The 13,186-nt window shown below is 45.8% G+C and overlaps 1 protein-coding gene across 1 annotated transcript in view; it reads right to left on the reverse strand.

The window, feature by feature from the left end:
* Positions 1-13,186, reverse strand: part of SCARA3 (scavenger receptor class A member 3) — a 37,900-nt gene that overhangs the window by 15,354 nt on the left and 9,360 nt on the right. The window contains exons 2-3 of the mRNA XM_089528698.1: positions 11,615-11,668; positions 11,320-11,439 (exon numbers count right to left, since the gene is read on the reverse strand). Coding sequence (XP_089384824.1) covers positions 11,320-11,439; positions 11,615-11,668 — 174 coding nt within the window. The remainder of the gene's footprint in view (positions 1-11,319; positions 11,440-11,614; positions 11,669-13,186) is intronic.

Genomic DNA, 13,186 nt, shown 5'->3' on the forward strand with positions numbered 1-13,186 from the left:
AGCCGGCTCCTCTGTTTTGCGAGTCCGCAAAATTAGTGGATCGGCGGGATCCGTATTGATGGTCAGTGCGAAACCTCTGCTGCTTTGGCTGGTGTGTACATCCAATCCGCTGGTTCTCCTGAAGACCACCGGTTACAAATTTCCCATGATGCTGCGCTGGAATTTCCCCCTTCTCCTTCCGTTGGCCCTTTCCCCTTTCAGGACAACCGCCGGGGCTGGGGAGCCATTTTTCCACTGAACGACGAGATAAAGCAGAAACCTTTTGTGTGTGTGTGTGGGGGGAAATGTATATGTATATGTATGTGTGTGTAAGCATATACACGCAGCATTACACTTTCGGCTGCTCCACAGTTTGTGTGTGTGTGTGTGTGTGTGTGTGTATATATGCGAGTGTGTGTGTATATGTATATGTATGTATACACACACACACACACAGACAGCTGTGTGTGTACACATATAAATACGGCTTCACACTGTGTGTGTGTGTGTGTGTGTGTGTGTGTGTGTATATTAACACTCATACAGAGAAATGTGTGTGTACACATAAAAAAGGCATCTCACTTTTGGCTGTACCACTATATGTATATATATATATAAGTATGTATGTATATATATAAGTATGTATGTATGTATTTATGTGTGTGCATATATATATACAGTCGGCCCTTCTTATACATGGATTTTTATACATGGATTCAAGCATACATGGTTTGAAAATGTCCCAAAATGTCCCAAAAAAGTGTACATTTACCTTGATTTTTCATTTTTTATAAGGACACCATTTTGCTATGTCATTATATTTAATGGGATTGAGCATACACGGATTTTGTTATACACGGGGGATCTTGGAACCAAACCCCAGCGTATAACAAGGGTCCACTGTATACACACACACACACACACACAAATATACAGATGGTGCATACCCCTTTTGTAAGTGGCAAAAGGCAGCAATTCTCGCAATATTACGCGCTAAACAGTGACCTCATTCTTCACCCTGGAAGTTAAAAATGTTGTGCCCCATTCAGAGCCCCACAGAGCATGCGCAAAGCTGCCGATGCGCATCGGCCAATACACATTGTATTGGGCTGGTGTGGTTATCTAATCTGCACTTGCCTCACTTTGCCTGAATACGCATTGGCCGATTCGCAAAACCTCGATTCGGAAGGCCGCCCAGGTGTGAATGAACGATGCGATATGACGCGAATACACATCAGCAAAGCGTATTCAGAGAGCGCGGGTGTGAATGAACGATGCATTATAACGCGAATACGTATTGACCAATGTGAACTGACCCTACTTCTGTGCCCTGTGTGGAAAGGTCCAATGGCAAACCTCCTCTGAACAAATATTGCCAAGGAAATTCTGTGATGGATTTGCCTTAGGGTTGCCATAAGTAGGAAACAACTTGAAGGTATACAACAACAACAATAACAGAGCTATTTTGCCTTCTCTGTCACAGAACTCTTGTGCCGTAGCAAACTACAAATTCCAGGATTCCATAGTAAGGAGCCTTGGCAGTTAAAGTGGTGTCATGCAGCATTAATTTTGCAGTGCGGCAGCAGCCTACATCTTGGAAAGGCAGCCATGAAGCAACCAGATAAGATGCCCAAGTGTAAAGATATGTGATTGAACACCAAAGTCAGAATCCTCTGTGCCATTGTGTCCTCTTTTTCTGTGCATGGTTGTGGAAGGTGAACAATAAAGAAGCTGGCAGGATCAACTCATTTGAATATTGTGTCCAGTTCTGGGCACCACAATTCAGAAAGGACATTGAGAAACTGGAGCGTGTCCAAAGGAGGGCGACAAAAATGGTGAAGGGTCTGGAAACCATGCCCTATGAGGAACGACTTAGGGAGCTGGGGATGTTTAGCCTGGAGAAAAGAAGGTTAAGAGGTGATATGATAGCCCTGTTTAAATATTTGAAAGGATGTCATATTGCAGAGGGAGCAAGCTTGTTCTCTGCTGCTCCAGAGAACAGGACCCGGAACAATGGATGCAAGCTACAGGAAAAGAGATTCCACCTGAACATTAGGAGGAACTTCCTGAGAGTAAGGGCTGTTCGGCAGTGGAATGCACTCGTTCCTCGGAGGGTGATAGAGTCTCCTTCCTTGGAGGTCTTTAAACAGAGGCTGGATGGCCATCTGTCAGGGATGCTTTGATTTGGATTTCCTGCATGGCAGAATGGGGTTGGACTGGATGGCCCTAGTGGTCTCTTCCAACTCTACGATTCTATGATTCTATGATTCTATGAATTGTGGTGTGGGAAGAGAGTGTTGCAGAACAGTGCTATTCTGCTTTGGTCCGGCCCCACCTGGAATAATGCTCCAGCCCTCCATGGCTTGGGCCCAACCTATTTGAAGGATTGCCTGCTCCCATACAATCCGCCCCGCTGCACCCTCCGGTCCTCTGGGAGGAATCTATTGCAGCCTTTAAAACCCAGACTAACTGCTCCCTCCCAGAGGGCCTTCTCTGCAATGGCTCCCAAACTATGGAACTGCCGGCCGGACGAGATCCGTCCAATTGCCAGCTGTCAAGACGGGTCTCTTCCGGCAGGCCTTTCCTGAATAAAGGTGTCCGGCCACAGAATGACTGCCCCCACATCATGGATCAGCCCCCGCGCTGTCCTGGCTTTATTTCATTGTGTTTTTAATAGATGTTTTAATTGTAACTTGTTTAATCCTGTTTTAAGGGGGGTAATTTGGGACTTCAATTTGTAAATGTGGATTCTAACATGTTGTGAGCCGCTTTGATTGTCCAGTCACAGAAAAGCGGGATATAAATAAAAGTTTTATTTTATTATTTTATTTATTTTATGCTGTGTCCAGTTCTGGTTCAAAAAGGATGTTGAGAAGTTGGAACATGTCCAGAGGAGGGCGACTAAAATGGTGAAGGGTCTGGAAACTGGATATGTTTAACCTGAAGAAGAGATGGTTAACAGGTGTTTAAGTATTTGAAAGGATGCCATATTGAGGAGGGAGCAAGCTTGTTTTCTGCTGCTCCAGAGAACAGAACCAGAACAATGGATGCAAACTAGGAGGAAAAGAGATTCCAGCTCAACATTGGGAGGATCTTCCTGACAGTGAGGGCTGTTTGACAGAGGAAGAAGCTGATGCCTTGGAGTTTCCCCCTTTGGAGGTCTTTAAACAGAGGCTGGGTGGCCATCTGTCGGGGATACTTTGATTGAGAGTTCCTGCATGGCAGAAGAATGGGTTGGACTGGATCAGGGCCCGTGTGGTCTCTTCGAACTCTACGATTCGATGAGTCTATTATCCTATTCAAACGAAACTTAAAAGCAAAAATACAGTCGTTGGTGCTGCTGCACCCCAACTGCTCTCCCTGTGCTTACAGCCCTCCAAACGCAAGACTGAAAGCTCTTCTGAGAGCGGACTGTTCCTTGCATGGAAATGTTGCTCAGACTTTCCAGCGTTAGGAGTGTCTCCCTGGGTCCATTCCTGCCTTGCCTGTTTCCTCCCCAGACTGAATTTACAAGGGAGATGCTTAGCCAGAGTTTTTCCTGCTCTTACGCCTTATGTTTAGTGGAGGTCCAGAAGCGCACAGGAGGGCTGGGATCCCAGGCTGCCAGAAGCAAAAGGCAAAAAGGAGTCCAGTGGGCGCATGCTGTTTTCTTGGGTGCGATTTTCTTCTGGCGCTGAATCAACAGCCACTCCTGCCTCAAAATGGATTCAACAGCCTTGTTGGACTGCAGAAAAGGCCCTTTTGTAGTCCTGGAGCAAGGCAAACATACAAGAGCCTCCCTTTTTACAGCCTTTGTTTCCTTTGGAGAGGACTGGATTGTTGATCATCAGTTGGGGTTTGGTTCCAGGACTGCCAAGGATAGCAATATCCATGGATGCTCGTATCCCATTAAATTCAATGGCATACCAGAATGGTGCCCCTTATATAAAATGGCAAAAGTCATGTATCGAATTCATATATTTTAAAAAATATTTTCAAGCCGTGGATGGTTGGGTCTGTGGATAAAGAATCTGTGGATATGGAGGGCTAACTGTATCTTGCAAGGACTTGAGACTCAAGTAAAAGACTTAAAAGCACAGTCAGCTTTCTGGCTCCACAGATGCCTTATCCATGGATTCAAATCATTCATAGTTTGGAATATAAATTCCAAAAAGCAAACCTTGATTTTGCCATTTTATATAAGGGACACCATTTTATTACACAACTGTATTCAGTGGGACTTGAGCATCCACAAATTTTGATATCCACAGAGGCTCTTGGAATCAAACCCCAGGAGATACGATACGAAGGGCCCAATGTATGTAAATTCAAAACAGCAAACCTTGATTTTTGCCATTTTATATACGGGGTACCATTTTACTATGCCATTATATTTAATGGGACTTGAGCATCCATGGATTTTGATATAATAATAATAATAATAATAATAATAATAATTATTATTATTATTATTATTATTATTATTATTATTATTTGTATCCCGCCTCTCCCTGTATTGGATCGAGGCAGGTAACAACAAACATAAGACCAATAAAAATAAACACAACAAGCCACAAGTAAAAAACATAGCAAAACATATAAAATCCAATTCCCTATCTCCCTCCCACCTTAAAATACCATTCAAAACGACAGTTCCCAACTGGAGAGTGAACATTCCCAGGAGGTCAATTTGGGAAGGCCTCCCGGAAGAGATCCAGAGGTGTTCCTGGAACCAAACCCCAGCAGATACCAAGGCCCCAATGTACATCACTGATAGACACTCTCTGCCCAGGGATTTGGCACAAAACAGTCAGCCCTCCCCATAGGAAGGCTTGCCTTCCGCAGCTGTGAGCTTACAGAGAAGGCCCTGGAAGAAGTAATGGAGCACTACCTGTACGGTGCACCCTGTGCTGCGCTGCAAGTGCCCCAGCCCCATGATTTTCTATGGGGCTTGAGCCTACACTCTTTTCCCCATATGTGGGGAAATGGTCTGGAATGGGAAGGGTGGAGTGTATAAATGTGGTCCCCAGAAGTGTGGTGGAGTCTCCTTCTTTAGGGTTTTTAAAACAGAGGCTGGATGGCCATCTGTCAGGGATGCTTTGATTGTGAGTTCCTGCATGGCAGAATTGGGTTGGACTGGATGGCCCTTTTGGGGGGCTCTTCCAACTCTAGGTTTCTATGTATTCCTGCATAGCAGTAGGGGTTTGGATGACACTCAGAGGTCCTTTCCAGCTCCAGGATTTTATGTATTCCTGCACGGCAGAAGAGTGTTAGACTGGATGGCCATTGGGGTCTCTTCCAACTCTAGGAATATAGGACATTCTCTATTCCTGCATGGCAGAAGGGGTTTGGACTGGATAACCCTTAGATTGTCCTCCAGATCTAGGATTCTATGATGCTACAAGGCTGCTTCCTACCTCCCTGTGCAGAAGGCCGCAGGTTCATTCCTCACCAGCATCTCCTGCGAAAAGTACCCTGCTACAAATCCTGGAAAAAAACGGTTGCTGCCTATCAGAGCTGCCACCATTGAGTTAGATGGCACCAAGGCATTATCATGGTGAAGGGCCTGGAAACCATGCCCTTTGAAGAACAACTTAGGGAGCTGGGGATGTTTAGCCTGGAGAGAAGATGGTTAAGAGGTGATATGATGAGAGCCCTGTTTAAATATTTGAAGGGAGGTCATGTTGAGGAGCTTGTTTTCTGCTGCTCCAGAGACTAGAACAGTGGTTCTCAACAGTTCCTCATGTTGTGGTGACCCCCAACCATAACATTGTGGTGTCTCGGTTCCTAAGACCATGAGAAATATGTGTTTTCCGATAGTCTTAGGCAACCCTTGTGAAAGGATCATTCGACCCCCAAAGGGGTCATGACCTACAAGTTGAGAACCACTGGACTAAAACATGGAACAATGGATGCAAGCTCCAGGAAAAGAGATTCCACCTCAACATTAGGAGGAACTTCTTGACAGTAAGAGCTGTTTGACAGTGGGACACACTCCTTCAATGGAGAGTGTGGCATCACTTTCTTTGGAGGTATTTAAACAGAGGCTGGATGGCCATCGCTTGGGGGTGCTTTGATTGAGAGTTCCTGCATGGAAGAATGGGGTTGGACTGGATCAGGGCCCTTGAGGTCTCTTCCAACTCTAGGATTCTATGAGTCTATGATCATTCAGCACAGAAGGGCAGCTTCCCATCTTTGCAAGCCTCCTCTCCTGTTCATTCCCTTCTGCCACCCACCAAGGAGGCATTGTGGTTGGGCTGCAGAATTGACAGCTCTTCATGCTGGCAAGGGACCCAAACCTCAGGGTTACGACTGTGGGACGAGCGCCAGGCCCACGAAAGCTACGGCAGGGATTCAGGGTACAGTATCCCAAGAGGGACCAGCCACTGGCTGCCCAGAAATAACACAATGGGAAAAACTGTGTTTTTGGGCATAGGCTGGTCGTCTTTTAGAGGGCAAGGAGGACTGGGATGTGGCTCCCAGCCTGGGCTGCACCATCTGGGCATGTTTGGAAGCCAGGAGGCCATGGAGGGTGGTCTTCCATTGCCAAATTTCAGATGAAGAAGGAAGTTTGGGTTCTTCTTTCTGGCGCAATGGAAGGAAGGGAGGCAATCATGCCTCAGGCACAGAGGGTGCATCCTCACTGCAGAAATAATGCTGTTTGACATCACTTTAACAGCCATGGTTCAATGCTATGGAACCCCGGGATTTGTACTATGTTTTGCCACCAAAGGCTAGGCATCTTACAAAAGTACAAATCACATGGAGCCATGCCAGCAAAAGTGGTGTCAAACTGCATTAATTCTGCAGTGCAGGTTAGATGCTAGGCTCCTTTTGCCCCACACAATATAGGTTCAACATTTTGTATGGTTCCTTTAATGTTTAAATTATAACTCAGAGCAGATTCACCGCCTCCTTCGTATGGGAGCCATCAGCAGCCACTGCGATGGATAAGAGAATGGCAGGATTTTTTTGAAAAATCATGTTAAAACATGCTCCGCTCTGGGCCCACAACAAACTCCAACTCCCAGAATTCCATAGCAATGAGCCAGGGCAGTTAAAGTGGTGCCAAACTGAGTTATCTCTCCAGTGTGGACGCAGCCCCAGACAGTTCTTCTAAAGTTCAGACAAAAATCCAGTGTGGATTTACCATGAAATGGAAGCCACCGGTCAACCCCAATTGCTGCCAAGTTTGTCTCCCAAAAAGTGACAGAAAGCAACAAAAAAATTAACAAACAAGCGGCGCAGCACGCAACGCGTCCCAAGCTACTTTTTCCCAATGAGACGACAAGTGTCAAGCCCTTTGCAAGCAACGGAAACCCAATGGGCTTCCAAAAAGTAACTTCCTCAGAACTGGACAACTGCAAAATTTCCCTCGATAGGCGGCTGGTTATTTAAATTACTTGATATGATTGAATTAGATAAATTAACCTGCTGGTTAATACTACTACTACTACTAATTATTATTATTTATATCCCGCTTCTCCCTGTATTGGATCGAGGCGGGTAAAAACAAACATAAGAACAATAAACATAAAACACAACAAACCACAAGTAAAAACATAGCAAAGCATATAAAATCCAATTCCCTATCTCCGTCCCACCTTAAAATACCAGCAAAAATGACAATTCCCAACTGGAGAGTGAACATTCCCAGGAGGTCAATTTGGGAAGGCTTGCCGGAAAAGATCCGTTGTTATTGCCTCCTTGAAGGCACCTAAAGATGTTATTTGGTGGATCTCATCCGGTAAATCGTTCCAGGGTTTTGGAGCGGCAACGGAAAATGTCCTCTGGGAAGTGGTTACCAGTCTGGTTTTCTGGGACTGCAAGAGATTCTTCCCAGAGGACCTGAGAGTGCAGCAGGAAGGATTGTATGGGAGGAGGCGTTCCCTCAGGTATGTCGGACCCAAGCCATTTAGGGCTGTATAGGTAATAACCAACACCTGATACTGTGCCCGGAAGCTAATAGGGAGCCAGTGTAGGGATTTTAAAATAGGTGTAATGGATTCAAATTTTGAACTCCCTGTTACCAATCTGGCTGCCATATTTTGTACCAACTGCAGCTTCCGAGCATGGCATGAGGGCTGCCCCAAGTAAAGCGCATTGCATAAACTGAGACGAGAGGTTACCAGTGAGTGTACAACCGTTTCTAGGTTTTCCCGTTCCAGGAAGGGTCGCAGCTGGCGAATCAGCCAAAGCGGATAACAGGCGCTCCTGGCCGTCGCATCCACCTGAGATGACAGCTGAAGCGACAAGTCCAGGAGTACCCCCAAGCTACGAACACAGTCCTTTAGGGGAAGTGTGACCCCGTCCAGAACTGGAGAACAGATCACCATACCCGGATTGGGATTGCCTATAGCGAGTACCTCCGTTTTATTTGGATTCAGTTTAAGTCTGTTTTCCCTCATCTAATCCATTACCGACCGCAGACAGTCATTCAGAGGGGAGATGCCATCCTTGCTCACTGAAGCAGTCCGAGACATAGAGAAGCAGATTTGGGTGTCATCAGCGTACTGATAACACTGCGCCCCATGTTTCCGGATGATCTCACCTAGCGGCTTCATGCAAATGTTGAAAAGCATTGGCGACAGTATCGCACCCTGAGGGACGCCCGATGTGAGCGCCCTCTTGGCCGAACAACTGTTGCCAAGTGGCACCATCTGGAATCTGCCCGAGAGATAGGACCAGAACCACTGCAAAGCAGTGCCCCCGATTCCCAATTCCCTCAGGCGTTCCAAAAGGATAGCATGGTCGATGGTATCGAAGGCCGCTGAGAGGTCCAAGAGCACCAACAGGGCTACACTTCCCCTGTCAATGCATAGACGGAGATCATCGACCAAGGTGACCATGGCGGTCTCCACTCCGTATCCTGATCTGAAACCGGTTTGAAATGGATCAAGATAATCGGTGTCATCCAAGACTGCCTGGAGTTGGTTGGCAACGGACCTCTCGATCACCTTACCCAAAAACGGTAAAAGCGATACTGGCCGATAATTGGATCTTTCAAGAGGGTCAAGGGCAGGCTTTTTAAGAATTGGTTTGACCACAGCCAGTTTCAGACTGGCTGGAACACAGCCTTCTCTGAGGGAGGCATTAATTATGGATCTTAAGAGACTCCTAGTAGCCTCCCCTCCCTGGATGGCTGACCATGAGGGGCAGGGGGCGAGAGGGCAAGTGGTCTTTTTGACCTTTCCAAGAAGCTTGTCTCAGAGACTGAAATGGATCCAAAAGAATCTCATTAGCGGAGTCACTGGATACCTCTCTTGTCATTTCCCTATTAAGGCTGGCGTCTAAGTCGGCCCTTATCCAAGAGATTTTATCTGCAAAGTAGTCCTTGAAAGTGTCACAGCAGGCCTCTGTAGGTTGTAGTAACGGGTTCAAGGTGGGAGGAATCTGTGTTAACTTCTTAACCACCTTGAAAAGCTCTTCCGGACGAGACTTTGCAGACGCAACAGATGCAGAAAAGTAAGATTTATTTGCTGCATTTATTGCCACTCGATAGGCTTTAAGAGAAGTCCTATGATGTGTCTTGTCGGATAAGTGATGAGTCTTTTGCCAGCGGCGCTCTAGTCGTTGTGCAGCCTGCTTCATTTTCCTAAGATCTTCAGTATACCATGGATTCCTATTAGGAGCGGGCTGAAAAGGACGCTTGGGAGCGATTGTGTCGTTAGCCTTCGTGAGATCGTTGTTCCAGGTGGTTACCAAAGCTTCGACAAGAGTTGCCGATGTTACCAGCCATTGCACCCTCTAGGGCTTCCTGGAACCTTTTGGGTTCCATTAATCTTTGAGGGCGGACCATTCTAATAGGTCCCCCACCCCCGGGGGGGGGGTAACTGGTAATGGCCTTCAGGCCAACTTTAACCAGGAAATGATCCGTCCATGACAGGGGGAAAGTTTGAATTACTTCCACCCATGGATGTTCCTGCTCCGAACAAAAGATCGCATTGAGAGTATGACTAGCGCAATGTGTGGACCCAAAGACGATCTGGGATAGGACCATGTTGGTCATGGGGCACATGAACTCCCGAGCCGCCCCTGTAAGATCTGATGAACTGGACTCAAGGGGGATGTTGAAATCTCCCAGAAGAAGAAGCCTTAGTTAAATGCTAAGGATGTGGGAAATGTTGGGAAGCAATGGGCTCTGATTGAAGAACATTGTGAAAACTGTTGGAAAAAAGTAGTGTTGAAAGGTTAAAGCAAAAACAGAATGAATTAGTCCTCAAACTATATGAATAAACTACTGTTTGAGATACATAAATAAATTAGTAAATCAGAAGGTGAAAACATTAAGCAAATCTAGCCTTATGAAGTCAGGTACATAAGAAGTCAAGACTGATAGTATTTTTGTATGGATGGAAAGGTTGTAATTTATATGTGCGTTTATGTTTCATGTTTGTCCATTTAATGTTTGTTGTTTATGTTTATGTTAATGAAATTACACTTGGCCCTACACATTTGCGGCTTCGACTTTTGTATATTTGATTATTTGAGGATTTGATTACTATATTCTCTCTAAGAATCTCTAGGTCCTCCAGAGAAATTCTGCTGGACGTTGACCAGAGAGTTGCATTGGAGGACTTAGAGATTCCTAGAGGAATATTCTGCTCTGGTCAGGCCCCACCTGGAATATTGTGTCCAGTGCTGGGCACCACAATTCAAAAAGGACATTGAGAAACTGGAGCATGTCCAGAGGAGGGCGACTAAAATGGTGAAGGGTCTGGAAACCAAGCCCTATGAGGAACACCTTAGGGAGCTGGGTATGTTTAGCCTGGAGAAAAGAAGGTTAAGAGGTGATATGATAGCCCTGTTTAAATATTTGAAGGGATGTCATATTGAGGAGGGAGCAAGCTTGTTTTCTGCTGCTCCAGAGACTAGGACCCGGAGCAATGGATGCAAGCTGCAGGAAAAGAGATTCCAGCTCAACATTAGGAGGAACTTCCTGAGAGTAAGGGCTGTTCAAGAGTGGAACACACTCCTTCCTTGGAGTATAGTGGAGTCTCCTTCCTTGGAGGTCTTTAAACAGAGGCTGGATGGCCATCTATTGGGGATGCTTTGATTTGGATTTCCTGCATGGCAGAAGGGGGTTGGACTGGATCAGGGCCCGTGCAGTCTCTTCCAACTCTATGATTCTATGAAAACACATCTCTAGGCATTTGTAGGTCCTCCAGCATGATTCTATGGTCAAATTCTGGCAGAGGTTGACCACAGAGTTGCTCTGGAGGACCTAGAGATTCCTAGAGAGGCATTTTCTTATTTGTGGTTTTTCCAGTTTCACGGGGATCCTATGCCACTTACCCCAACAAATGTGAAGGGCTTATTGTCATTGTAAAAAAAGTAACTTCCTTGGCTCTACCAACTCACCCAACGCCGCGAGGACCACCACTGCCACGACGAGCAAAACAACGAAGCCGTAGAGGATTTTCACGGACGTTTGGAGAGTCAGGGTCTTCTCGCATTCACTGCAGTTGGTCCTCATCCGGCCTGTGAAGGATGGATGAAGATGGAGATGAGGAATTAGGAGAGATGATTGGGGGCACTGCCATGCCAGGTTGGCATGGGACCCCCATCCAGGCAGGTTCGTATCTAGAGACAAGATCTCCCAGCCTTGGAATAAAAGGGGAGAGATGCCCTTCATTTGCAATCCCGTTGCTCTTACCATTTGGCCTGTATCTGAAAGGGGGCATCTCTTCTTCTTCGCCAGCGTTTTCTTCTAAGAGACAGAAATAGGTTTATAAAAGAATTGTGTTTAAAATGCCTCAAAAGCCAAGCAATAAGCAGTAAGCCAGGGTTGGGCAAGGGGAGGCCCTGGGACCCCATTTGGCCCACAAAACAGTTCCTCCAGATCTCCTTTTCCTTGCAAAAGGATAATGCAAACAGATAACGCAAAAGATAAGGCTGAGTTGTAGCGAAGAAGAGTGAAGTACAATAACATCCGAATTCCACAAAACAGGGATACCATGAACCACAATGCACAAAATGCACATGATGCAAGCCTCTCAAGCTCCAGTGGCTTCTTCGTCAGGCAAAAGGGTCAAGAATCAAACAGGAGGGGGAAAGTTATCAAATGACAAGGTTAGCCTCAGGTTTGCAATTTCTCAGATGGTTTTTGATGTTCCATGGAGGTACATCCACGCAAGCCAGAGGCTGATTAAAGGCATCCCTGTTTTGTGGATTTTGGAAAATTTGGATGTACCTTTTTGTATTGCTAATGGGATGCAAATTTTACCCCACAGACTTTGGAAGACTTTGTTCCCAGTGCCACATGGTCAGAAGGAAAGGGACCATCTTGCATAGATGTATCTCCATGGAACATCAAAAAGGTAGCCTATGGTTAACATCATATATATATTCTCCTGTATGATTCTTAACACCTTTGCCTGGGGACCTTTGGAAGCTTGCATTGTGTATTTTGTGCATTTGGATTGACCCAATAAAAATATCTGTTTTGTGGATTTGGGGTGTTACTGTAACAAACATTGCAATCATTCTTGGGCTGTGAATATCTGACCTGAGACATTTTGTTTTTCCGCTTCTTGCCAAGGAATTCCTGTTGACTTGTCCCACTTTTCTTGAGTCTCTTAGTTAGCAATTTTTGGCAAGGAGGGGATGCCCAAGACTGGGAGAATGCTTTTAGATCCAAAAAGAGTGTGTCTTCCTCCTTTCTTTCTGAAAGAGGCACTAAGGCTTATTTGTTTGGAGGCTGTGGTTGGTTCAAGAGGCACCAGGGATTTCTTTGCCAGCCTCAAGCCAGAAACGGTTGGCAAGGAAAGGGCCTCAGCCATTGAAAGGGGAGGGCAGCTGGAAGATTTCAAAAGCTGCCACAGCAAGTTGCTTCCTTTGCTCTTACCAAAGCATTTAGGTACAGGCATAACATGGATGGATGGATGGATGGATGTGTGTGCTGTAATACTGAAAGCTGGACTGGCCTTCAGCTCTTGGGCTTTCCCTGGGGATCGAGAGGACTATCCCCTAAAAGTCCAAAACTAAAAAAAGTCCAAACAAAAATCCATCAGGGATGCCTTTATTGGCCAAACGAAATGCAGTCTTAGAAGTCAAACTGCATTTTTTGAGATTTGAAAATAGCTAAAGTATACTTACTTTAAAAACAAACATCTCAGTATTACCAACAGGTAAGTAACATTATATACCATACCTTACCAAACTACAAATCCTAGGCTCCCATGGCATTGCGCCATGGCAGTCAGAGCGCTGTTCAACTTAATTCTGC

This window comes from Sceloporus occidentalis, unplaced genomic scaffold (genome assembly GCF_023333645.1).
Source record: "Sceloporus occidentalis isolate IW3139 unplaced genomic scaffold, rSceOcc1.0.p SCAF_6, whole genome shotgun sequence".
In the NCBI taxonomy this organism is placed as follows: Eukaryota; Metazoa; Chordata; class Lepidosauria; order Squamata; family Phrynosomatidae; genus Sceloporus; species Sceloporus occidentalis.